Source organism: Hylaeus volcanicus, chromosome 6, assembly GCF_026283585.1.
Source record: "Hylaeus volcanicus isolate JK05 chromosome 6, UHH_iyHylVolc1.0_haploid, whole genome shotgun sequence".
NCBI lineage: Eukaryota > Metazoa > Arthropoda > Insecta > Hymenoptera > Colletidae > Hylaeus > Hylaeus volcanicus.
This window is the reverse complement of record NC_071981.1, coordinates 3,057,878-3,085,812: the sequence shown is the minus strand read 5'-3', so window position 1 is coordinate 3,085,812 and position 27,935 is coordinate 3,057,878. Positions and strand designations below refer to the sequence as shown.

Here is a 27,935-nt window from a genome sequence, read left to right as displayed (position 1 = left end):
GTTTATTGTCGGAATCGAGGGAAATATTAAAATACGGCAGATTATATAAGATTAAGGCATGGTAAAACTACTTATTTATATTTCTTTCATTGGAAATTTCTTTTGCAATCAAATTAATAGCGAAGAATCTCGCGCATTGAACATTTTTGTATACTAGTTTTATACTATGTTGTATACTAGTTTTTTTCGAGTGATCACTGCCCCCCAAAATCCCTGTATACCAAGTTTCATCCAAATCCAGTCACTTATCGTATTTTATGCCGCCATATTGGATCTACCATTTTTTATTTCTAAATTATGAGTTCAGAGTTGAAATCAGCGTCCCCAAAAACCCCTGTGTACCAAGTTTCCATCTTTATTTCCATATTTATTCCGTCTTGTAATTATATTTACTTCCATAGTGTCGTATCAAAGGAGATTGTAAACGTAATGTTCATTTTAAATTAATTCAAACTTTCCACGTCCGTGGCTGTTTTGAAAATTGTGTACATTATGCATATTACAACTATCTGTTAGCATCCAGTACCGCGGCGAACGTGTTAAACAAATAACTGAATTTCAGTATCGAAGTTTGTAACGATATACCCGCTTACCAGCACGAATGGAACCGTCGCCTGTCCGGGTGTCCAACTTTAACGTCGTTTTTCGGAAAACTACTTTTTCCGAGCTGGCGTCCCTCGACAGTCCGACAGCCGAGAACCAATCTTCTCGAAAGAAGCTTATTCAAAATCGACGGAATTCCTTCTACATGGATTTGCTATAAATTTTGTACATTCGTCGATACACGGGGTTGTCATCGATTTTCTTCGTCAATTTTCCCCTATGTACATGTATATATATATACGGATAGCTGAATGGAAAGGTAGAAGAAATCTGGTTCCACGAAAGTTGAAATTCATAACTTTTGAATGGTTAAAGATAGGCTTGTGTTAGAAAGTAATGTAAAGTGACGATTTGTAGAACATATTGGTAATTTTTATGGTTTTTATCGTAGGTTTTCTCGACTTAATCAGTGAGATAAGTATTCTTATTGGATATGGATATTTATGTACATCATTCATTATTATTATTTTTACTTTTCTTTATTACTTACTATTTTCACTATTTCAAAACGTGGTACGTTTCTTATCTGTGACATAAGAGTTACATCGACCAAATGACCCTCTTTCTGGCACTCGCAAATTTATGCTCTTTTCGATACATTTTCCACCACCGTTTCCAGGGTATCTGTCGATATTCTCGATATTTTGATGTGAATATTCATTCTATGATGTTCCAGGATTCGTGCCTCGTCTGTGTAAACGTTTACCTCCGAATAACGACAGGGAAAAGAGTCTGGGACTGTTCTAAATCAAAACAGGAGCATTTCTGCTGTGAAAATACATAGAAATTTTGCCAAATCACAGTGCAACTTGAGAAAATAATTGCAAATGTTTAAAAACTTCATACGAAGTTCCAAATAGCTATACCACTTAATAGGTTCACACACGAGGTAAACAAAATTTATTTTCTCACTCCCATTCAATCGGCCTGTGACGTAATCTGAGAACACGGAGATGGAGGCTTTCAGAAATTCAAAAATATATAGAATTCAGCAGATACGAGGCAATTTCATTTAAATTTCACTCCTTTATGTTCATAGAAATATGAATTTGCATAAATATTCGCAGTCTAGTTATATCTTTGAAGTAAATTTGAAATATTTTCAAATACAATTTGGTTTAAATATACTTCAAAGTCGTCAAGCAACCAGAATATAAAACAAAGTCTACTTTTTTACACCGACAAAAAAATTGTACGTCCTTTATTGCAAAAATCAATAATCGTCTTCACCCCAGGCTGCATAATCCAATAAATCACAAGTGAAGGGTTGCATCGAGTGGACGAATTACTTCGTTATTTAGAGATTTTTGTCGCTTAATCCTGATTAATATCCGCAACGGTGAAACAATCCGGCCCGGGAAACATCCATGGTAGCAAGCTTCCATCGATCTCTCTTCCCGCGGCAGTTTGTAGTTTCAACGCGTTACCTATTAACCAACGCTCGAAGCGAGTGATCAAAGTATGAATCGAAACAAATGTTGATAAACGACGACGTGAACACGGTCCGGAGTCGGGGAAATTTTCAAACTGCGGTCGATAACGTGCAATTTCCGCGACTGACAAGATGGATGCGTTGATCATTTTTACTTGGGAAGCGTCTTCCGAGATGAGCCTGGGAAAGTCGAAGCGCAGGATTTGTTTCTCTTCTTAGAGGGAGAAATATGATCTTCGAATCCGTCTAATGATAATCTAAAGTTCGCCGTGGGAGCCGGAACTCCGTGTTGCTCGTGAAGAAGTTTCAGCAAGTTCTACTGCCGTGGAAAAAAATCTCCCGTCGCGAGATCGCGTTTACGCTAGCGGAACGATCACGATTTTCGTGTACAGTTTCGACGGAGAAGTGAAAGAGTTTTTGAAAGGGTCTGTAGGATTTTCTTTCTCGATAATAAAATAATGGTTGGCGATTAATTTTAGTTCTACGAACTTTCGTTTGAAATGAGAATCGGCAGTGTCCTGTAATCATTTTTGTGCTATTAAAAATGAGATTCTACAAGCTACTTTTGAAAGAAGAATAAAAATAATATTTATTCAATGTAATCTTTAAGCGCTTCTTTTACATGTTATAATTCTATTATTTTATGATTCTGTGAACTACTCTTGAAAAACTGTTCATTTGACTACTGCTTTTTTATAAGTAAAAATAGTAACTCGAAAATATTAATGATTAACCGTACCAAAATATAAGAGTACGATAATAGAACAATTCCAAGAAAAGAAAATTAATTATTGTCATTTCCAAAGTAAAAGCACTTAAACCTGCAACAAATTAATGAAACTAATGTATTTAATATTCAGTCGAAGTTATTCGAGCGTGAATAAATTGTTGGCGCACAGTACGTTAACAGGAAAGTTTAAAAGGGAAAGCTCGTGAAAACTTTCGCGTGTATTATTAATTAGATTAGCTCGCCCTTCACGTGTATCAACCTAATTTCATCCACCCGAACGTGACACGCTCGTGAATCTTCCATGAACACTTTTGTAACCGGGAGCCGTAAAAATGAATTAACAATTGCAATTTTCGCTAGACACCCGAGGCATAATTACGCGTGTCATTTACATTCCGTGCGGCCGGACGTACGCGAATTTAACACTGGCTTGCCTGCAGTTTCCGCGTACGTAAAAGGGTCGCCCTGGGCACTTTCACTCACGCGTACCTTTCTCGTTACCTGTTACTTTTTGAGGACTTGTTATGCTCATTATATATGGAGATTTTAAAATAACAGATTCACTGTAACGTTTGTAAAATGCCGGAAGCGTGTGTACGAGACAGCCGCAGTAGAATAGGTACGCGCTAGACAGACGCAGTAGAATAGGTACGCGTCAGACAGCCGCGGTAGCATAAACTAACTTTTTTGTTAATATCTCCTTAATGAAGCTTCGGAGAACATTTTTGCTAAGGAAAAAGTTGTTTCAAATCACTCCCCGAACCTCCTCCCCACCTTCAAGGGCCTGCAACATTTTTGGGACACGCTGTATGAAAATTTAATGTTGTTATATATTATTGTAAATATGATATATTCATAAGCATGTACATATATATATATATATATATATATATATATATATATATATATACATAATAATGATAGTATTCGTGTATAGTATTCACATAGCATCCTTGTACAAAATGCGGAAAGCAAAGACGAACGAAACAAACGAAACAGATTCATTTAAATAATTACAAACATAGTATGAAGATATAAATTTATTATAAAATATATCTGAATTATATATATATATTTTTTTTTTCCTTAAATATATATTCTATACATTTTCTCGACTGGAAAGCACATGCATTTGCTCGTAAATGTTGCAACGAAAAATTGTAAAGAAAGTTCCCCTTTAGTTCCGTGTTCTTTGAACGTCGTGCTTCGGGTGCCACGCGATTGTTCCATGTACGGGCATTAAATCCTAAGCTGAATGTTAAAAACTCTCCATCTTCCGTGCCGGATCGACGTTAAAATGTGTCTTCCCGTGAGAGAACTCGGATTTCCGCGAAAGTTCGCTGAAAGTAGAAGTTGGCGCGGCACCGCAAAAAGTCGTAATAAAATGTTTAACGAATACAGCAACTTAGAGTTTCCTTCTTTTTTTTTTCGCTTTCGCCGAGAACCATTATTCAGCGAAACCGTCAAATTTAGCGTCTGAAATACTTTGTTTCGTCCCAGTCGCGCGTAACTTTGGGCTCGGATACCTCCCCCGCCGATGTTGTTAGGCTCTATACATACGAAAGCCTCGGTGCGCGGGACCGGTAAAAACAAATAACGAAACTTCGGATGGTTATTCGGAAAGTTTCATTATTTTCGAACGAGAGCGTGCCAAGAAATTCTATTAAAATAATAAGAACTTAAACGGGATACCGCCGCCGTGAAACGTATATGGAACGCTATGAAAGTAATTCGTGGCAAAGTAAAGAATTCTCCAACGTTCACCGAGGAATTTCGTTCCGTCCTCTCGTAGCCTCTCTTCTTCATTATTGAACGGGACTTTCTGGCTCGCGTGTGATCGAATTAATTTCCTTTATTTATTTCGTCATTTCGTTCTTTTTTTATACAGCATAATATAGTGTCATTCTACGCGTTTAAATTTACATTAAAAATAAGTTGGTTCTAGAATACTCTACTCGTATTTTTTAAAAAAATAAGAATTACAATTATTATCAGGACTAAATAAATATTTTATTCAGAAGTTGCCACTATACTCTTCATACGAAAATTTACAATAAAAGGAAGTTGGTTCTAGAATACTCTTCAATTTTTTTTTTTAATAAGAATTGCAATTATTATAAGGATTAAATATTATATTCAGAAGTTGCCACTATACTCTTCATACGAGAATTTACAATAAAAGGAAGTTGGTCCTAGAATACTCTTCAATTTTTTTTTTTTTAATAAGAATTGCAATTATTATAAGGATTAAATATTTTATTCAGAAGTTGCCACTATACTCTTCATACGAAAATTTACAATAAAAGGAAGTTGGTCTTAGAATACTCTTCAATTTTTTTTTTTTAATAAGAATTGCAATTATTATAAGGATTAAATATTTTATTCAGAAGTTGCCACTATACTCTTTATACGAAAATTTACAATAAAAGGAAGTTCTATGATATTCTTTATTTATTTAATATGACAATGATAGTTATTGTAAGAATGAAACCAATATTTTGTTTAAAAGTCGTCGCTATTCCGAAATAGTACCACCACAAGGTTTCTAAAATCGTACCAGTAGGATTTATGAACTCATGCATAACATGTTCGCTGCTACGTATGTAGCTTAGAATGCGGGTTATGCGACACGTAAAGAAAATATGATCCAGTGCATAAGATGTGAATTATGCGTTCTTGAAAGTTATGAGGGGTATGAAAATGACACCTGCATCTATTATTATTCCACGTTCGACTCGAAAACGAATACAAATACGTTGCCTAGTAATTATAAAGATTAAACAAAAAATTTTCTTCAAAAGTGACAGAAAATATCCATTATTTAAAATTATGTCACAAAGTTTCCCACCATTTTTTTTTAGGATTCTTCAATGCTACAATAAACTCAACAAAATATTTTTATTTTGTATTAAAGTATAAAACAGGCATATTTGTATAAATCACAACTCTATGCTAGACATTTTTATGATTTACTTTTCTATTGCGATAAATACCAAGAAATGAAACGGTTTACACGAAAATACACGAAAAATATAAAGAGTTAAAAATTTCGTAGCTCCTATAAAACCCACTATAGGAATCGAAATCGATCTTCGTTCCCTCGGCGAAAAAGGGAGCGAATATTAACTACTGACGGGGATATCCTAGTCTCGATAAATAACGACTATGAGGTGCCATTATTACTGAAAACTTGGAAAATGAGATACTTGTGGGCTTAAGCAACTGCAATATTCCTAAACTCTCACGCGCTAAGCGTCTTTCGGGGCAATTTAACTACGAAGTTCACCTCAATGCCCGCTAAAGTGGAAATAAAACACCGGGAAGGCCGAGCCCGTTTGTTTTACCATAACTTCGCTGACGGTGCCGCAACTACCGCCGCGGGGGCCCGGGCGAATTTATTTCCCATGCCGCGGGACGACTTTGTGATCTAAGAGAGGGAATGGTTGCAAAGAGGTCCCATCGGAACGTTCGAGTGAAATGCATCGTCGTAAACTAGTCGTGCTTTATATTAGCGATGTCAAACGCCGAATGTGGTGAAAATATTCTCGGTGCTGGATATCGGATCGGCCCATAAGTCACCTTGTTCCTCACTTCGCGATACTCTCCAGGAACGTGGCTAAATTTTTTTTCTTCTCGAGGATGGGTACGAGGTGTAAAATGTACAGGAATTTATGAGCGAGCTGATACGAGTCATGCGTCGACATAAATTCTTCTTCGACGCGTTCCGGAGCATTTTGGCACCGTTTCCGAGACATTTAACCCTACCACTTCCCAGCGAGCTCGCATTCATTCTTCCGAAAGGAACGCCTTTTCCTGCGGTGCGCGAGGAAAGTAGGACGTACCTATATTTATCGAAAACGAGGGGAATTTGTCTAACGTTATTTTCTTTTCTGTCATGGTAGCAAGATGTGTCATGGCGTACGAGAGGTAAGGTGAATGCAGGTTGATGGTGTAGAGGTACTACTGGGGGTGTTATTCCAATGGAGGGCTCTCTTAAGATGAAAACGGTATGATATATATTCTACTTGTATAATTTATACAATGACTGGTATTGAAATTTACATAAGATAGAATATAAAATAAAATTAATGGTATGATATATATTCTACTTGTATAATTTATACAATGAGTGGTATTGAAATTTACATAAGATAGAATATAAAATAAAATTAATGGTATGGAATGTATGTGATTTATATAATTTATACAATGAATAGTATTTATATTTATACAGGATAGAATATAAAATAAAATTAATGATATGGAATATATCTGATTTATATAATTTATACAATTAATAGTATTTATATTTATACAGGATAGAATATAAAATATAATTAATGGTATGGAATGTATGTGATTTATATAATTTATACAATTAATAGTATTTATATTTATACAGGATAGAATATAAAATATAATTAATGGTATGGAATATATCTGATTTATATAATTTATACAATGATTTGTATTTGTATTTATACAGGATAGAATATAAAATAAAATTAATAGTATGAAACGTATCTAATTTATATAATTTATATAATATATTATATTTACATTTACGGAGAACAAAATATAAAACAAAATTGAATAAGGGAACCACGAAACCGCCCTTAATTTGTTGAATGTTGCAATTATGATAACAACATCATAGTTATATAATGCGAAACAAGATTAAATTTAACATTTTTAACACAATTTCTCTGCTTCTACAATCTATCGAATCACCAATTGCAAGTATACCATTTTTAAAACCAGTCACTGCTACACAATTGATAAAAGACTATCTAACTATCTATGTATATTTCTAATTACGACCACGTCACTACTAAATTAAACTACTTCCGTACCACTAGAAACTTCCTCAAACTCGTTAGAAACTTTTTCGTCGAACGGCAGCGATAAACACCGTTCAACACGTAAGAACGTTCCGAACCGTAACGAGAACAGGAAACTGTTTGCGTACGCGTCGCCCTGTTTATTGAATTCGTGTTTGGTATTTTGTCAGCGTTGTTTTCTATGTAAATCGTCCGCCGCGGAAGTACGCTGGCGCGGTTCAAGCGTGCGTTTGAAATTTGCATGAATGATACATCTCCCTATGTCGCTAAATTGAACAAGTTACTGCGCCCGGTATCGTCTCACGCGGGATGCATTAAATTGAGTTATACCGATGTACTAAATACAGGGTGTCCGGTAAATCGTGGCGCAAGTAACGAGACGGTGACGTCCCGTGGGAAACATAAACGAGCTGGAAAATATAAAATGCATTGCTTCGGAAAAGTTGCGTGGCATTCCAGTCCTGAACCGAACCGTGAACTCAAATCTTGGTCGCATCGAACTCGAGTGGCGACTAGCAGGCGCCTTGTATATTATTCTTAGAGGTTCGAACTATCACTATGCGGTGCAATAATACCAAATATTTTAATAACCATATTTTAATAAACAGAGAGCAGTATACACATACACACATATTCACAGACAAACTTTAAAAAAAAATTTGAATGGTATCCATGTCTTACACCAGCGCCATATCAAACTTCATGCTGGTTTGATAAACCATTCCCGTGTGGCAAACAAATCCAAACAAGCACAAACAATTTCACAACAAATTCTTTTACTATCTTCAGCTCCGTACCTTGAAACATAAATGGAGAATTAATGTTAAATTTCACCGATAGCAACGTTTTCCTTTGGTTGCATCCGATATCAGCCGCATATATAGTAATACAGTAATAACACGGCGAGTTCGTTATGGAAAAGAAAAGAAAAACGAAAGCCACGACGAAAGTCTGCTTTTAGCCCCAACACGACGCGATAGCAAAAAGAAATGGCGTAACGATGAAGAGGGATAAACCCGCGGTGCTCTGTCGCTGGAGTTCATCAGTCTATCCGCTAAATATATTTAGCCGGGGGGAGGTGAGGCGGGGTAGAGGGGCGATTTGTGTGCAGTTTCATATTCTGTATGAGCATTCGCCAGTCCGCTTGGCGCGAGCATACGCTCGTTTTATTTGCTCGAGGAATTTCTGCCTGAAAGATAGTTTACACAGGACCAGGTGGATGCGTATGAAACCGCACGGAAGCGGCGCGTTCGATAAATTTCGTGACCCGTGGGCGATAAAATTTATGCCTCGAGGTAAATGGATATCCGCGCTTGCAAGAAAAATTCGGCACACTTGGAAGTCCGGCAAGTTTCGAAATTCCCTCGAAATACACTTCGAGCTAATAAGCTGGGATACGTTACGGGGTGGGGCAATGAAACCTTGTTATCGGTGAAAACTACCCCTGCGAAGAAATTGGGTTTTCATTGTGGTTGTAAACATTTGCGATGCTGGAAAAGAAATCGCAAGAAAAAAATAAAGAGTCGTATGATTTTCGATATTCTGCTGTGCGCTGAGGGAGAATTTTTGAATAATAAAGTGGCTTGAGAGTTCTTAGGAAAATGTCGGTCGGTATGACGTTTTTCTTTTTCTATTTGCATGCATGAAAAGTGTTTTGAATGATTAGAAATCATGTATTGCGTGTAAATAGGGAAGAATTGTTTTATATCAAATGTATTTGATGTCCTTTTAGGTTTAATTAATAGAAAAAATGCACTTTACAAATACACTTCAAGTATGGACCTTCTGTATGCACATCTATAAAATATCGTTACTGGGTGGAAAATTGTTACTAATTGTTAGTCCTTCTTCCAGGGACAGAGACGCTATAAAAATGATTTAATACTTGCATGTTATTTATACCCATGTTACAACACTTATAGAAGTTCCCTGTTCTAGGATGCAAAGATATATAAAATATTGAAGCATGCCTAATACGTTTGCGCAACAATCTGCTGTAAGGAGTTCGTTGAATATTCTCAAAATCGTCTGGAGCTGCCGCTTCGCCCTGGGGGGAACGTCGAGCGCAAAGGGTTAAACGAAAGGCGAACACGACCCCAAAGGATCAAACTCGATTTAACTATTTTCGAAAGATTCGCAGAAGCGACGAAAAACGTGGTCGTTAAATTCTTCGGGATCTTTCGAAAAGAAAAGATTCGATTCGATCGCTGGACCGTGTCTTTTGTTTGCTCAAACGACTACTCTAACGAATTGAGCCATTCGAGTCGCGGATGGGTTCCATCTTCCTGAGCCTCGGTTCCCGAAATGGCCTCAGCCGGTAAAATAGTGCTTAAATCCACGCGGTACCCGAAAGCGGATAATCTAAAAGGTGTCGCCTCGACACTCGATAAACTTCGACTTTAGCTCGAAGCCTCAGTTTTCCGGTGTGATGAAAAATAGAACTTCAGCTCCGTGACCTGTATCGAAAAGAGGAAGAATTTTCAACACGCAACTGTTTTGCATCCGCTTGACTCGCAAATACTTCTGCGGGTCAAAATGGAACGGTACAGGGGATGTATGCTCCGACCTGTCTTTGAATTTCCCTTCGAGCGATACAAACGTAAATGTCGTTGGTTTCTGGTGACGCTCGAGAACTTCAACATCATTGTCCAAATTCTAATTTGAATTCGCCATTTGAGAAATAATGAATAAAAGATTCGCCCAGACGCTTACTCTGGGTTTATAGACTTAACCATAAAGAAGAAGAAGAAGAAGAAGTGCGCAGAGGACGAAGTTAATTAGAGTACTTCGGAACGTCAAATTGTATTTTACTATGCAAATTGTAATCGTATGTATACACGAGTGTTCGTAACATTCTGGAAAAGTGTAATTGGAAAATTAAAAATAAAAAGCTACAGTCAGAAATAATTCGAATTAATTATTTGCAGAGAAAATTCAGAAAGGCAAGTGTACTTTCAATGTTTCTCTCCTAGCCTTGAAAATATCTCTTGAAAATGAAATTAATGTTTCTATAACGCACTTCCACTCTTCCAGTTCATTATACAATTAATTCTGCGTTATGAAAAATTCATCTTTATTTCCCTCTCTACAAAGTAAAGCTGGAAATGCAAATGTTGGAAACTTCCGCGCCACACTTTCCATACACAATATGCAAACTATTACAAATACGCTTGTCTTTCTCAGTCGTATGTTACGTTTAATACGTCCTCATTGCACAAATCTCTTTACAAACAATTACGTATTCTACGTTATTCATCACCAGTGTATTTATATTAAAAGAGATGTATAAAATACACGTTAAGACAACAAACATTTAAATATATTCTCACTTTATAACCGTTCCAGTATATTTCTTGTTCATAGACATTAACTCAATATCAAAACATTTCGGGTTGGAAAGTCAAAGAAAAATACGCAAAGTTTAATTAAATTTACTGATAATTTTACTCGACAACCTTTTATGTAATCGTAATATACTTTTGTACGAACCTCGCCAGCTTGTAAAAATGCACAGTGGCGTCATCGAGCTCTCTTTTATGCAATTCTGTTTTAAAAAAGACAAGTATGCTGCGGTAGCATAGGCTACGCGCTCGGCAGCCGCAGTAGCATAGGCACTAGACGCGCTAGACAGACACAGTAGCATAGTAGCATAGGCACGAGGTTTTCTGTTACTATCTCCTTAACGAAGCCTCGGACAACATTTTCGCTAAGGCAAAAATTGTTTCAAATCACCCTCCGGACCCTTTCAAGGACCTCCAACATTTTTGGGACGTACCTTTGTCAGCCTTTATATATTTTTATATCTCGAGATTGCTTTATTACGCAATTGTAAAATTTGATATGGTGACAACTTCGTATGTGTGATATCGATAGCATTAAAATTTTGTTCAACAATTTGCTGTACAGAATGACACGGAATAAGAGGAATTTTTGGAAAGCATAGTGCCAGCACCTCAACAAATAATTCCTATTCCTTTCTAATTCCTTCTAGTATTCGCTTCCATCAATTAATCCTTGCCACGTGTGCGTGTTGCGGGAGCGGATCAAGAAATTAAAGGCGTTGGCACCGCGATGCATCCAACCAGAGCGTTGAGCCTGTCTAGGAAACAAATCAATGTATAAGATAAGCAGAGGTAACACCTGGCGAAGGCGCGAAAGCACGAAAGTTATGTGCCGCGAGATTTCATGATGTACCCAACCACGAAGCTCCTCGTGCTTTATTACCGTGCTTAAATGTTATATTGCACTCATACGGCGCAGTGTGTTACGAAGTGTCCATGCGCCAGAATCCGCTGTGAAAATATTTACACTTCCGTATCGGGACCTGCATTAAACTGCAAACATGATTTACGCGTGCACGTGTACGTGGAAATTTTACATTTACACCTACGAAACGGTACTACGTTTCGCGAGTGTAATATTATTAACGTTAGTCTCGTGATTTTAGCATTGAAAGCTATGTTGAATGGTTCCCACTGGTACATTTCTGCGATGTTTATAAAACATGTGACATTTTTTTGATATATGGAGGGTGTACTGTGTGTGATTAATTAATTATACAGGGTGAACTAAACTGATAATGTCTCAATTATCATGGATACAAAAATATCGAAACATTTGGAAGCAAAATTTCTACTTTCGCTCGCAAATTTGATTAAATTTTCATCGTAAAAGTTACATTTATTACAATTTAAAATTGAAAAGGAGAATTATCAAGAAATTGTACTGTTAATAAAACTCGAAATACAAAAGAAATACTTGTATTGTACACGTACTTGTTTGAATTGTGAACGTCACGAAGTGAAATTTCAATTTTCATCCATAAATTTTACTTTTTTTTCCCCGAAGCTAACAACTTTCCAATAATAAAGGGACGTTTGCTGAATGGGCATGGGAAATTTCGAATCGATAGAAGTGCCAGTTCGCGAGATATTTCGCCAACGCGGCGAAGAAACACAGTTTCAAGAGAAACGCGTTTGAAGTTTTCAGCTGGCAGCTCGGCGGAGCTGAACTGAAGTGCCTATTTCTCCTGTATTTTGCGATATTTCCACGATTGGTTTTAGAGGCATATTTTCGAGATAACCGGCTTACGCACACGCGACAAAGAGGAATCGGTTCCTTTTTGAGGGATGAACCAGATAAAGAAAGACACGAGTTAGGATATTATTTTTTAGATGGAGAATTCAAGTCCTATCATAACATTCAGCTGTTTTTGGCTAATCCAGAAAAGATGAAAACAGTAAAGCGATTCGAGAAATGTTATAAGTTCTAAGTATTTTCAAAACTTAAACAAAAATAATGAAGAATTAAACGAATAATATGGGCACTAATCTGAAACATGTGGTAACATCTGGTTGTTATTTTACAAAATATTTGCACGGACCAAGTACCGTAAAGTTTACAGTAATAAATTAAAATATCGAATATACTCGTGCTACGTTGGACGAATTCCCCGTTGCTTTAAATGATTATTCAATCGACTCGTACTCGAAAAGAGAAAAATTATTTCATCCCAGTGCAATTAACTTTCCAGAAATTAATTAAAGTGATGAGAGAAACGTGCGACGTTTGACACATTCATGTGTCCTCTACGTAATTATCCAATCAACTCGTATTTCGACAAAAGATTCACTTTGCCCAAGTGCGATAAATTTAGCAATAACTAATTAAGATATCGGAAAAGGGGGCTGAGTTCGATGACTTCCCTTTGTCGTGTTTATTGAATAAGCTCGTTGCCATTTCAAGAAACAATTTGTGCCGAGCAGTTGCAATAAATTGTACAGGAGCGTGCAATAAACAAGCCAAGAGAAATTCTTTTCTACAAAAGAAATTCTTTCCTGTTTAGTAAAAGTCTTCCGCAGCTGCTTACAAATTACAATCGTGCACGAAGTGCGATCAATTCAGTCAGACATTAATATACTCTTTCATTATTTTAAGGAAGGAGAATACAAACGCGATAAACAATTAAGTTTGTTCGCTCTAATTATTTTATGATTATTTTTGTAGTATTTACACAGAATTGCTAGATTAACCAAGATGGCGCCTCAATTAATTATTTGTACGAGCTATCAGAACCAAATTCACGGTGAAATCTTATTTGGAAGAGCGACACGTTCCTCCCTTCTTGGAGAAACCACTAACCACATTTCGCTTTCTCCTCCGATGAATAAATCATGGCTCAAACTCGAGAAAGACATGAAACACTCAAATACCACCAACAGAACAAACGAACAATTGTATATACCAACTTCTCCTTAACTGCACATCAAAACAAACATTCCTAAAAATAATTAATCTAGTAGTTGATTAATGAAACAATAACACGTATTTTACAAGAATTAGTTCTACTTGTTACAAATATAATATAAGAGTTCGGTAAATGTGCATACAGGACACACATTCTTTTGCGTTAAATTTGTAGAATTAACAAAATTTACTAACATTTATGACAATAGAATTTGATAGGATTTGATTTAGTAGAATTTAATAGAATTTATTTTACTTTGAAAATATTATTACATAATCTCTACTTTCAGTATATTTTGTTATATTTATTCATGCTGTGTGCACTTGGTAGTTTCTAACACATTGATATTTCCTGTAAACGTACAAAACTCCGGAGTCCAGTAATTACAATCAGACGTACAGCGCGTTAATGATTGAATTACTATAATATTCACACTACTGTATGTATAGTCGTATTCGTTAGAGAATTCGTTAGAGTAGATGTGCGTCAAGTTAAATGGCGCCATGAAAATTACTCTCCTTCAACTAGCACTTGCGACATTAATTTGCCGTAAAAGCAGCGGTGCACAAGTCGCGAGTAGAATCATCGCTCGCGATCCGTGGCGCAACATCAAATTTAATGTTTGCGGTATGTAAACTGCGCCATTGAAATCTCTCTCGAATGAAGGCCTGCGAGACGTGTCGGACGAGGAAAATTGCGCATCGGTTAGAAAGCCCAGCGCAGCTTCTCGCGCGACCATCGCGATGAACAACTGACTAACGTGGAAACTTGTCCTCGCAGATGAGAGCCACTTCAATTTACCTGGCGCACTATTCAGCTAGGTCAGCCTTAAAATCAGGAGAATTATTAGGAATAATTAAACTCGCTACTGGGTTTTGGAGTAGAACGAATGTTTAATTAGGAGGATAGAAAATGAGAATGAATGTGCAAATTAATTACATATAGTTAGATTCACGAATAGTTGTACCTTTTATGTTTATTGAAAATGTTTGTCTAAATTAAATAATAGGTGTGACGATTTTAAATAAATGTTTCGTTATAAATATGTACATGAATGAACTCTACACATTTTTATATGTTAATAATAAAGGTTTGTTTGTGACATCGAACCTATCATTTGATTAATACTAATGACTTCAATCAAAAAACATGGAAGGTACAAATTACTGAATGACAATTTAATCAATTAGAACGGCTGAAGCTTTAACGAATCCATGTATCGATTAATTTTATGAATACAACGAATTCAATCGTTTGTATCGGGAGAAAATTAAACAAAAATTCAATTAATCAGGAAGGTCGAAATGCTGATGAATATGGAGATGGCGATATGGAGCATTTAAATGCAGGAAACGAGCCATAAAGAAGCCAACGTTATTACAAGATGAGTTTGCATTCATAAAAATGCGATCTGAGGGATTCAGTTTGCCGTGAACCTTTCGATGAGGTTTCACATAAAAGTGAACGCAATTCCTTCAATTTCTGGCCGGCGCAAGAAAACTCAGTTGATGCGGAAAACTGAGGTAGGTAATTAGCTGGTTTATTCGTCTGTGTACAAAGAGTAGGTCAGTTATCGTACGATGTTGCTCGGGAGCCAGCGATTCAAGTTGTGATTATATGGGGCCATAATTATAGAACTGTAAGCAGACGAGTGCTAACGGATAATCCTGCAATCTTTCCTATCAATTGATTTTTTGTATTATTATTTGTATATTATTCTAACAAGCTCAGCGCTCAACATATTCTTACGCGAATGTAATTTCCTTGTCTCAACTCACGAAAGAGTTAACACGAGTTTCGGTCGAGAAAATCAGTAAGTCGTTGTTGAATGGGCCAATAAAAAATTGTATTAACTCGGTTCTCCATTATCACTTGGTTTTCATTGCGATTACCTGACGTCGTAAAAGTTTCATGATTCGGAAGACGTTCCATTCAAAGCATTCGCCATTCAACGCGAGATGAATATTGATTTCTTGATCGGTGGCCTATCATCAGGGTAACGTCGAAGGATACTTATCGAAACTTCGAAAACGCGCATAACCAATAGCTTTTCAATTGGAACGCCGAATCGTTGCGGTTCGGAGCAGCGAGTAATCTGTACGGCTTACAAATAGCATAACTCGATGAGGATGTCATTGTTCGTTGGTGACCTTTCCCGATCGTCATTAAATTCTACACGAAATATTTTCATAACCTTTGATTTGAAAATAATTATAACTATAAGTTTTCATTTTCATGTTTCATTGTCGAGTTGATTTTATTCATACGGAATTCTATAAAAATTCGTAGCGTTGTACGAGGGCAGTTTCATTATTTCTTTATTCCATAAAAAATTAACGTTTCCTTCGATTGGATCAGTCTGATCCAGGAGTAAATTGGGTACGTTTTATTTCCTATCCCTTTTTCAGGTTTATTAAAACGATTCGTAATTTAGAAATGTAGAAAAGGAATGAAGTATGATCAGTGAGTTAGGGCGATAGAGACGAACGAGGAGCATAAGTAAAAATCCTGATTAAAATAAGAAGTATGAAATATATCGTTAGATGTATAATTAATATTTTAAGAATATATGTACTCAATTGTTGTGACATCATAAAATATAAATGTTCGATTATGGATCTTGCTAAATACTAGCTTCTGAAATAATAGTATACGAAATATATCGTTAAATGTATAATTAATATTTGAAAACCATCCATACTTGTTGAAACAACACAGAGTATACATTTCAGATTGCAGAAAATTTCCGTACAAATTTGAAAACGTACATTAACATGCATTAATATTATAAATATTCATTTCTTAATGGACGTCCAATAATCACAAAAATAATACGGTACAATTAATTCAGAACGTTTTAAAACGCGCATGAATAGTGGATTACCAATCGAAAGCTACATTAATCGTCGGTGTTCGCGTTCGGGTGATAATAAATAATACGTGCAGGCTCAGTAGAATTTCACGCGTACATCTTCGCGCGCTGGCGTACTGCACGCTCTTTATCGATCATTCATAAACATCGCGCGAGGACGTTGGTTACGATGAAATTTACCGGAAGCAATAGCAGGACCGAAACGGTCTGAATTAACTATAAAGTTCTTAATGTAGCCATTTAACGTGCTAACACGGTCCGTTGAGTTTCATCTCTGTTACTTGTTTTAAGTAGTTTCCACCCTTTTCGATCTTTAGTCGGGGCTCGCGCCTTCTTTCCAGTGTCGGTATTTCATTAACAGAGTTCCCTTTTCGCTCCTTTAACGCTTTTCGCGCAACCGCTTTCTTTTCCTTTTCTCTCTGCCACGCTCGGTCAAGCATTAATCGTAACTTTTCTTATCGCTTACTCGCCTTTCGCGCGTTAACTTTGTTCCGTGCAATTTGTACATCCGCGTTTTCACGGTGACTAAGTGTGATCGAGCGAGCCGCTCGTTTGCCATGCAAATCGAAAGAAATATTCGAACGTAAATTACGCGATTAAGCGTTCGGTACGCCTATATAAGTTACGAGCGAAATATATCTTCGCGAGGGCCGACGGAGGCGATTATAATATTTGCAGGGAACGACAGAATAGCTGGCACGGTGTCGATTAGCAGGAGGACTCTCGTCGCTCGGCCATTATTGCTCTATCGAATTATCGTTCCGCAGCTTCGAAATTGAACGCGATACTCGATAATTTCGTGCACCATACTTCAACGAGCGCATTATGAATCGTCAAAGGGACTCTCGAAGAGGAGATACTTCTCGTTAAGGGCCCGTGAGTAACTCGGGTTTGTTGCGATCGCTGTTTAACGCGACGACAGCTAATTTTACATATCTAGAAATATCCTTCGTGTATGCTTACGGCAAAACAGTATGGTAGAAAATAGAAATATTAGCGCATTTGAGTTTTACTTTGCTTGTTTCACATGTGCCATTGTTTTAAATGGAACATTGCTATGAAACGTTCCAAACTACGATAATTTATACCGGAAATATTACTTTTAAATCGATTTAACTTTAATCATAAATACACAGAAAATGAACGAAAGTTATTTATTCGTGAATAAATTGAACAAGTCCAAAAATTCCTTCGTGCAAAACTATCGAAAAGCAGAAAACAATTTTCATTTGCAAAGGATTGATAACGAATGCTCACGCGAATTGTTTCCGTTCGTTTATAATTGGAGTGTTTCCGAAATAGCTCTGCAAGTTTTAGGACCTATGTATTTGGATATAGTAAATGTTTTCATCCTCCTGATGGAAGAAACTTTCCCTCAAAGTTTGGACGTACTTTTCAGGTTCTCCCTGTGCTTTCGGAGAGCAAATTTAGTACGTCTGTACTATTAACATATTTCTTGCTTTCGCGAATATTTTTGCTCCGAAGCTTCGATTAATCTGTCATCCAAGGAAAATATTAAATATTCATACATTCAACAAATATACACCAACGCGCAAAACTTAGCGGACAAACTTTTAAACGACTCAAAAACATGGAAGTGTTTAACCGATTGGAATTAAACTCCGTGAGAAGTAGTTTCGTAGTGTCCTCTGGGCGTGTGTAAAGTTACAATGGGCGAGGGTTGATGCGAAGTGGTTAATTCACCCCCCTAAATGGGAGGGTGTAGAAAAACGCCTCTTTGAAACAGGCCAGGGATGACGGAAGGAGTTGAAAAATTCAAGAAAACCTTTGGGGCGACTCTCCTTGATGCCCTCTAGAAAATGCACCCCTTGAAATCCCTCTCGGACAAACCCACCCCCCACAACCTCCCACCCCCTCTAAAATCCACAATTTTTAGACGACAGTCTCAATTTTGGACTCGATGCATTCTCTGGACTCTCCCTATTCCAGAAAATGCCATCGCCCATACCGTGCTCCCCATAGCCGCCCTTTGGGGGGGGGGGGACAGCTTGCAAATTTTCAACCCCCTTCGTAAAAAAACACTTCCACGCATCGGAGGGCGATGAAATTCACTATGTTTGTTCTCGATACGTTAAGGATGAATGCCGAAAAGGTCCCGTTTCGACAACTGCCCCCGGAGCTGAACGGAGGAGGGGGGGGCAGAGGTAGGGGTGGTCAACCCCCAAGTGTAAGAGTTGGAACGTTGTTTCGTTGCATGGATCGCATGTCCAATAGTCCAGGGACCTTTTCGGCATTCATCCTTAACGTATCGAGAACAAACATAGTGAATTTCATCGCCCTCCGATGCGTGGAAGTGTTTTTTTACGAAGGGGGTTGAAAATTTGCAAGCTGTCCCCCCCCCCCCCAAAGGGCGGCTATGGGGAGCACGGTATGGGCGATGGCATTTTCTGGAATAGGGAGAGTCCAGAGAATGCATCGAGTCCAAAATTGAGACTGTCGTCTAAAAATTGTGGATTTTAGAGGGGGTGGGAGGTTGTGGGGGGTGGGTTTGTCCGAGAGGGATTTCAAGGGGTGCATTTTCTAGAGGGCATCAAGGAGAGTCGCCCCAAAGGTTTTTTTGAATTTTTCAACCCCTTCCGTCATCCCTGGCCTGTTTCCAAGAGGCGTTTTTCTACACCCTCCCCTTTAGGGGGGTGAATTAACCCCGTTGCATCAACCCTCGCTCGTGGAACTTTACACACGCCCAGAGGACACTACGAAACTACTTCTCACGGAGTTTAATTCCAATCGGTTGAAAACTTGCATGTTTTTGAACCGTTAAAAAATTTGTCCGCTAAGTTTTGCGTGTTAGTGTAATATCATCCTGAAGCTGGATATCGCAAATTTGTATCGCTATGGCGGAGATAAAAATTACAAAATATGTTTTCAAATATCAATGTTGCGAGTACGCAACGTACAAAGTGGAAAGGTTTTCATAAGTTTTTCATAACCGGGAATAGAATTTGAAGCGACGTGAATTCAACGTCAGCAGGCGCGAATGTGTTGATAATAATATTTTCCAAAAAGGCTCCGAGTCCATGACCCCTTTCGTCGGTGTTCACTGTGTATATTACGCACGAAAAGGTTTCGTGGTATTCTAAGGATTAAATGCAACGGAAACGTAATTCCTCGACAAACTTTTCGTTTGAATAGACGCGTTGGAAACGTAAGTTACAGAAATATGGTAACTTGGAATAGAAAGTTGATTATTACGTCTGAAATCGTAACGTTTCGTCGTCTGGAAAAAAATATTCCCTGTTCTACATACTCTGCAATAAATTTTATAAATTATTCTGGTTCCTTGCTAAAATCCAGTTCAATATTTTGCAAGACACGTTAAGGTCGAGAAATGCTTAAATAAAAATCAGTAACGTGATGCATTCTTGCAGATGTTTAAACACTCATTTCGTAATATTTTCCATCTGAATATAAGTGAAAGAACATTTAATAACAATATATGTCCTTATTCGTAACATATAAAAATAATTTTCATGAAATATGTTCTGTCTTCTTCAGTATGAATTGAAAAATTCAAATAGCCTTCCTGATCTGCGTAATAAATTCTGTTGAATATTACTATTATCATTTAATTTGAGCACTTGGAAGTATCTTGCAAAATTTGTAACCAGAAAGTGTGCCACGCTATTGATATGTAAAAAGAAAAAAAATAACTTTGAACAAAGGACGCTCAGTTAACCGTTTATAACATCAGAAAGAATTGACATTTTTATTCGAGAACAGTTCTCGAGCAGCATATCTCTGAGCAGTTCTACTAACATTTTGTAGAGAAAGAAGAAATAATTTTTTTGTATCGTATCTAACACTTAATTCAGATCAGCTCGATGTACGTATCAAAAGTTTCTGCGGCGTAAACCATAGGCCAATTGCGCAGCTTGTTACTTGCCTTATCAATTAACGACAAAATACATAAAAATATTAATGCGCCTGAATTTTCCGTCTTTCCCCGAGATCCGTTAATTTCCCATCTGAATTACTAATTATTTCAATATCGTGTTACATTCCGAGACAACGTTCCTCTCGAAATTCTCGAACGGGTCAAAGTAATCGCGCTGCGTGATCCCGTACGACAAATACCAACCATTTAGTTCTCCCGAAGATTTGTTAATCGACAAAGGACCGTTCGGTACACGCGTTACGTCCAACGATGCGACGATCACGATGCATGTACGACGAAATGGGTTCGCCGCGGTGTAAAGCGAAACGTAGCAGCACGCGGGAGCGAAACGCAAACACTGGGAATTGGTTCCGCGCCGGTGGTTGTAACAGGCGCGCGTAGGAAATCGAGAACCGTGTGTACATACTCACCAGTTCTCACCAGCAGGTTAAGTAGGATGGATAGCAGAAGGCTGGTGGCCCGGTATCCGTGTATTATGATCATCAGCCACCTCGATACGTTGGATCCCGCGTCGTGCCATAGACCCGTGCCCTCGTGTACCATATTTTTCCTCCTCGCCTATTCTCGCCCACCTTGCCGCTGATTGCCTCCCCCTCGCCTGGCCTCATTCACCACCCCTTCACGAAACCGCCGCGACCCTTCGAGAAGCTCGAATCAACCGGATCGAGAGGCCTCCGCGTCCAGAAAGCTCACTCTCTCAACCCAACCGACGGCATTCCTCGCGTACGGCGTTCGTCTCCTCTTGTGCAACGGTTGTTGCAAGGGAGGAGATCGATTGGTCCAGCAGCGCGTAAAAGTTTGCCGGGAAGACGGTTACCAGCGACTCGGGATCGATTCCGGCCGTAGATATTGCTCGAGTTTATGGAGTTCGAGGCGAGTCGTTTGGCAACTATCGTTAACGACGAATATATAAAGTTGCATCGACCCGACCTCTCCCCCGGTCGCCACGGTCAGAGGCCGATCTCGTGGTTGGGAGAACTCGGGAGGATACGTGTCAGAGGTGCTCCGTCTTATCGAGATCCCGAGAGCTGTAGGTCGCCGAACGCTCCACGGTCCTGGCAAGTTGCTTGTCGACGGGTAGTTGGTATTGTTCGAGGCACTCCCGTTCCCTTTCCTACCGGATGCGCGGAGAACAAGCCTCCATGGAAGATACACGTGTCGAAACGCGTTCCTCTGTCTGGAGATATCGTCGCAGTCTGCGGAACACCGTCGGACGATATTCTATGGGTGTAAAGCTAATGGTGCGCCTCTGGGCGAAAGGACTTTCTTGCCGACTCCTCGTTCGGCGAGCGAGCGAGCCTCATTCACGAGGGTACTGCGGCGCAACCGAGTACGTTATCAGAAATACAGGACGCTCCGGGCCATAGAATACGGGGAACGTTCCAGGAGCCCTCCTCTTTCTCGAGTGGCTTTCAGCGTTCCTCGCGTCCCCGCTGTTCCACAGCCAAAGGCTACCTCTCTCTCTCTCTCTCTGATTTTCTTTTTCTTTTTTTCTTTCTCCCCCGCCCCGTAACAGCGAGCAGAGACACTGCGTTCAACCACCGGGAAAAGATTTTCCCTCGAGTATTAGCGCGATCTCGCGGAAGTTTCGATGGTTCCGTGCGGCGAGCATATAAAGAGTTTCCTCGTTTAATTTTCACCGTGAACAGCGCGTCTCTCGATTCCCGGCGTTCCTTTACGCTCGGCCGCGTTCGCCGTGGGCCGCGATTACGCGCCGGGTTAGCGGCCCTGTCTCCTCTCGACCGTCTTTCGTTCTTTTTAATTGGCGACGCGGACGTGTCACGGGGAACTGCGGAAATTCACGGGTCCCGCGCTCACTTTCCGAGGATATTACGGCCGCGACGCAACGACGCGAAACTCGACGATCGTTAGGTGACACGGCTAATATCCCGCTCGGAGCGAACCCTTGTCTCGCCAGACTTCTCCGTTTTCCCTCGTTTCGCTCCCAGACGTCTCTCGACCGTTTCCAACGTGCCGTCGCTTCGCGACTCGTTCGCGGTGCTAGCTTTCCGTCGTCGCTCGTTTCCGCCGCTCTGATCCGCCCCGCGGCGGTTTTCAGTCGTTGGTTTCGCGGCTGGGAGAACGCCGCGGAAGATTTGCCAAAGAATTTCGCGGGTACCCGGTTACGTGGATATTGCGCAAGTTTGTGGAACGCCGTGGCGGGCTTGGACCACGGGGCTCGACGGCCGTGTCCCTGGGGATCGGTGGGAACCGCGGGCCACCCTTTCAGCCTCGTCTCCTGGAACGTCCGCTCGAGCAGACATACAAGGACGCGCGCGCGCGTGGCCCCGGGCAGACACACGGCGGAGGCTGACGTCTTCCGTGGAGGATCGTGTCGTGGTGAACCCTGTCTCCTTTGAGGAATTTGAGCCCGTCTCGCGGTTGGTATCCGTGCAAGGGCTGGTCCGACGCCGCTTCAGAGATTACGGATGACTCGTCTTCCTTAAGGGCCCGTTCTGGTACTCCTGAAATTCGAGCAAAGTGGATATACAGTTTGGTGGCTGGCGGACGGGCGTCTCGTATAACAGGGCGGAGGTGGGAGTGGTGGGACTAGGTGACTCCCGGTAAAGTTTTAAAAGGTAAGCTCCTTTTCGTTCAAATCCGGCTGGGAGATCTGGAAAGCTCGTAAACGAGGAGGAGCGAAACAACTGAAGTGAAACGGGACCTTAATTTCAACGACGATCTCTCCTTCTCTCGTCGTCGCGGAATCTTTCCTGTCTGCGCGCCCTATTCAAATAGAACCCCGATGATTGCTCGGCAACCTCGTACGTGGCATTGTGTTCGGGGAATGGGAAGAATGGTTCCTTAAGAGGTATATCCGCAAAGTGTTCCTGGCCCGATTTTTATACGAAACGTAGCGTGTTTGGATAGGGAACGATGTGTAAGGGATTCGTACCGGTTTAGATCTGGGGTAGGTGTACCTAATTTTTAACCCAGTCGCTGAATGTAGTAAAAGTAAATTTGATTACAGTAGAAATATGGGATCAGACAAATTTCAACCAAATCCAGTCACTATTCACATTTTTATACACCATATTACATCCGCCATTTTGAATCTCTAAAGTTCCAATTCAAATTTGGAATCTGTGCTCCCTACAACTCCTTTATACCAAGTTTCATCCAAATCCAGTCACTTTTTGCATTTTGTGGCGCCATATTAGATCCACCATTTTCTATTTCTAAATTATGAATTCTGATTTGGAATCAGCGCCCCAAAAACCCTCTTTATACCAAGTTTCATCAAAATTGTTCGAAAGGAACTCGTTAAATATTTCAGAGAAATTGTCAGTGATTTTAAAAGTAATTAATGGCATCTTCTTCCAGGTCGCCCTTTGACAAGAATCCAGATTATTCTTTCTTCCAGAATATTTTCAAAACTACGAGAACATCGCGCACAAATAAATATCGAAAAAAGGATAACCTCTAAAGCGTGGATTTTTCGATAAATATTTGTTACAACCTTTTTACATACAAAAAACTGTGTTTAAACTTTTTCCTATATCTATCTACTGGAGAGCCCAGAAAATATTTCCCACGATAAAGTAATAACTTGATTTGTCAGAATTGTGTCGAATTACATTTTCTACTTGTGAGGTTAATTACAAATTTATTCAATTGGCGGAGACATCGTCTTCGTTACAATTGACTCGTGCTGAATTGATACCAATCTCCCCTAAATAATTTTGTTTCGGAAACTATACAGAATCTGATTAAACGACGTCCTTTTGTATTCAATAGCCGTGAAGATAGGATCGGAAGGCTGAAACTTTTAGAGGGCAGTTTCGACCCTTAAACTTAAGTTACCGCAACTTAAAAAGAACCTATTGCTTATTTTAGACGTTCTTTATACCTGCAAAGTTTCGTAAAAATTTAAGGGGCAGTATTTCACGAACTGTCCTTGTTACCAACGATCGAAGTTAGAAGAGGTGCGAACAGCTACCGCACAAAGGAAACAGCAAAGAACAAAGCGTAATTTCACGGTACTAGTATTGAACTCATTACATAAATTTCGTTGTTACAATATATTCAAATATTTTAACATATGTCGACGTCTTCTAACAAAATAATTTCACAAAAAAAGAAAATGTTTCTGAGATTCGCTCTACTTGATTATTTTCAATACTTGTACATGTGCATTTTCTTTTAAAATATACATTCAAATCTTGAAAAAAAATTCTTGAATCTTGATTATGACAATAACTTGTACATCTTTAAATTATACAAAAACGTGATTCAACCTAAAAAGAATAACTCTAACGATTCAAATAACTTCGAATAGTGAAATGCTTATTCCAAGACGCTAAAAAGTGACGCGAATTAGTTCATCAAACGACCTGTTTTCGTATAAACTGACAATGAACAACGAATCCGATTAGATTGCTTGTTCCTGAATTTAGGACCCATGAAAGCGTGTCTCCTCTGTTTGGAATTGTTTGACCTTTATCACCGGGCGAATGACGGTATCTGCTGGAATTTTCAGCCCCGATTTCCCGCAATTATCGACGTGCTCGGTCCATTGTCATAGAATGCGGCTCCGTTCGCACGGAAAATGCGCCGCGATAAAGCGCGAGCCCCCGAAAGTGTCGACGCGCGTACGGGACACCGGGGTGGGGTGGGGGGGGGGGGGGGGAATAATAAAGCGTAAATTTTCGACGTTCACGGATTAACACGAGTCTGTTGCTCGCGGCTCACGGAAATCTGGATCGTGGAATTATAAAAGCGACAGTGCAAACAGTTTAACGCGGCGTTTCGCAAGCTTCGCCGGTGCGCGAGATCCCTCGATGAAATATAAATCAACGAAAGTGGCTGGCAACCCGCAGTAGAACCCACAAATATTCCGGCTTCCTCAAGTACAGGTTTCAGAGTTATTTATCGCTCTACTCTGCGAGAATACGAGTGTGGCATCGCTCATATTTATTAAATGTTCAGGAATCTTTAGTAAGGATGACACAAAAATATATATATTTTTTATTTGTTTAATTCAATCAGAACCTCTTTATAGAGATTATTTTGGTAGAGAATTATACTTCAGGAAGACCTATGCATGGCTTCAAAAATTTGTCTGAAATTTTATTTCGTTATTTTGTACAATTTTCTTAAATTGTATTCCCTTGGCAGTCAACGTGTTAAAGGACGAATTGTTTAAATGCACCGAATCTGTTGATGCTTGTTTCGATGAATAAAGTAAATTCGTAACAAAAATACAGATGCTTATATCTTCTCTACAAGATCGGACATTTCACACGCAACAACCTAATACAATGATTTTTCATTGTTCCCTGTACGTTTGCTATTATTCGAAACGATCTACCGCTGCGCGTTGCGCGGGATATCTCATAATAATTGAAGTTTACAAACATGAGAGTCTATTTCCCTCGAAGCTGTAAACGGTTCAGTAAAAGATTCCCACGAAATCCTTTGTAAACCTTTGTTTAATAGCAGTTAGCGCGTGCTGGGCAATAATGAAAAGCAAAAATTATTTCCTCGTCGGTTTTATAACATTTTCGCATACAATGATGCGCGCTCGCACGACTACAAATGTCACTCTACGTTTTTCATTTTCACCAAGAGAATGTCACCGCTTTTTTTTTTTTTTTAATTACATTATAATTGAAAAGTAAAGTAAAGTAAAGTAAAAGTTTCTATATTTAAAAGACAAGCTTCGCGAACTTCCTCTACACAGCCCGAGAATTTCGTTCTTCCTTTTTGTAGTGGAGCTGTGAATCTTTATGTAAAAATTAAATTTTCTCAAATAGTATTTGGTGAAACTAAAATTAAGTCTCATAGTGTGGAATTTAAATTAACCTTTAAATGAACTTTTATTATTTCTGTTTATTTTCTGACGTCAAACATCGTGATTGGTTCATTACTATTGGCGACTCTAAGCTCGTCAATGCTGAAAGAGCAGCTTCCAGAAAAACTGTCTCGAAGTTAGAGATGGTGACATGCGAACAGTTCCATCGCTGACAGCATTTCTATTTACTGCAATAAACTTCGCCACTGAAACTCGGTAATTAGTCTAATTGCATCACTCGTTTCGCTAATAGGGAATAACGATGTCAAATTGCGGGAATAACCTGAATCAAATTAATATGGAACCTTCGAGCAAGCGCTTAATATTTTCTCGTATAAATCGCTTTTTCGAAATTTAATCCAATAATTTAGGTGAATGCTATTCACGGTTGAAACTTACTAAGAAAGAAAGTCGATATTTTGTCAACTTTTAGAGCAGAAGGCTGTTTTGAAGCTCATCGTGAACTTATGGAACTTAAAATTACTTTTTTACCAGGCTTACTATAGCATTCTCAGAGTAATATGTGCGTCCATAAAATGAATTTAGAAAATAGATTTTCTAATCCGATAAAAAGTTCCAAACAGTAATATTATAAGCACTTTTAATCCCAGTAGTTGAAATTTTCTTGATGACTGTGTAACTTTGAAAAAGAATTGGATTTCACAGAATGATTTCACAAAATCTCTATTCCTAATGCCACGAATGCTTTGAAAATGTCCGTTATAAACGGTTTAAACGTGAATAATTGTAGCATTCCCGGTACGATGTAATTTTCATTCTCGAATATACTTATTATCCTATCACTTTGATGTTATTACCAGTTGTTCATATTAAATTCCCGTCAGGGGACCCCAGTAAGGGGACACTCGGTAAAAGAGGTTGACGATCTGCAGCTTCTCGGCTAATTTATTGCGGCTCTTGTTCTGAATCTAATTATTCGACTCATATTTCGAGTAATTCATTCGCAGTTTAAATAAATATACATATACGTTTTTGTTGTAAAACTGTTACCATCGTATTCCTGACATTCTTCTGATTAAAATGAGACCCAACACGACGTAATTCGCATCATATTTACTCCATATACCCGGTGTTCTCCATTTTGCATGTCGCTCCGTCCTCTTCTTCTAGATTCTATTCCCGCTAACTTCTCAAGATGCTACCATAGTTAATGCAGTCCGTCAATCCTACACATATATTTTTAATTGCATCGAAACACAAACCTTTAAATATCTCAATTTAAGTATAAACGGACTAACAAGTCACTTTCAAAATAAACGGCTCATAAAAACAAAGTCCCCTTCATAAAACAAATGAAAATCCATAATGCATCCTCCATGTCACCGACTCTCATTCTACAAAGACTTCATTCGCATAATAAGACTAAACAGCAACAGTCTCTTCGGATGATTGAAAATTCCAATAAGTGACCATCGCGTAATAAAGGTCCCGTCACATTTAAAACGCGAAGGATACCTCACCGTTCCATGTCGCGACACC

At 38.9% G+C, this 27,935-nt stretch overlaps 1 protein-coding gene across 1 annotated transcript in view; it reads right to left on the bottom strand.

Moving 5' to 3' along the window:
- The window catches only part of LOC128878330 (uncharacterized), a 107,203-nt gene that overhangs the window by 53,196 nt on the left and 26,072 nt on the right, over positions 1-27,935 (bottom strand). Inside the window, exon 2 of the mRNA XM_054126448.1 lies at positions 21,052-23,106. Within this exon, the coding sequence (XP_053982423.1) occupies positions 21,052-21,184 (133 nt within the window). The 5' untranslated portion in view covers positions 21,185-23,106. The remainder of the gene's footprint in view (positions 1-21,051; positions 23,107-27,935) is intronic.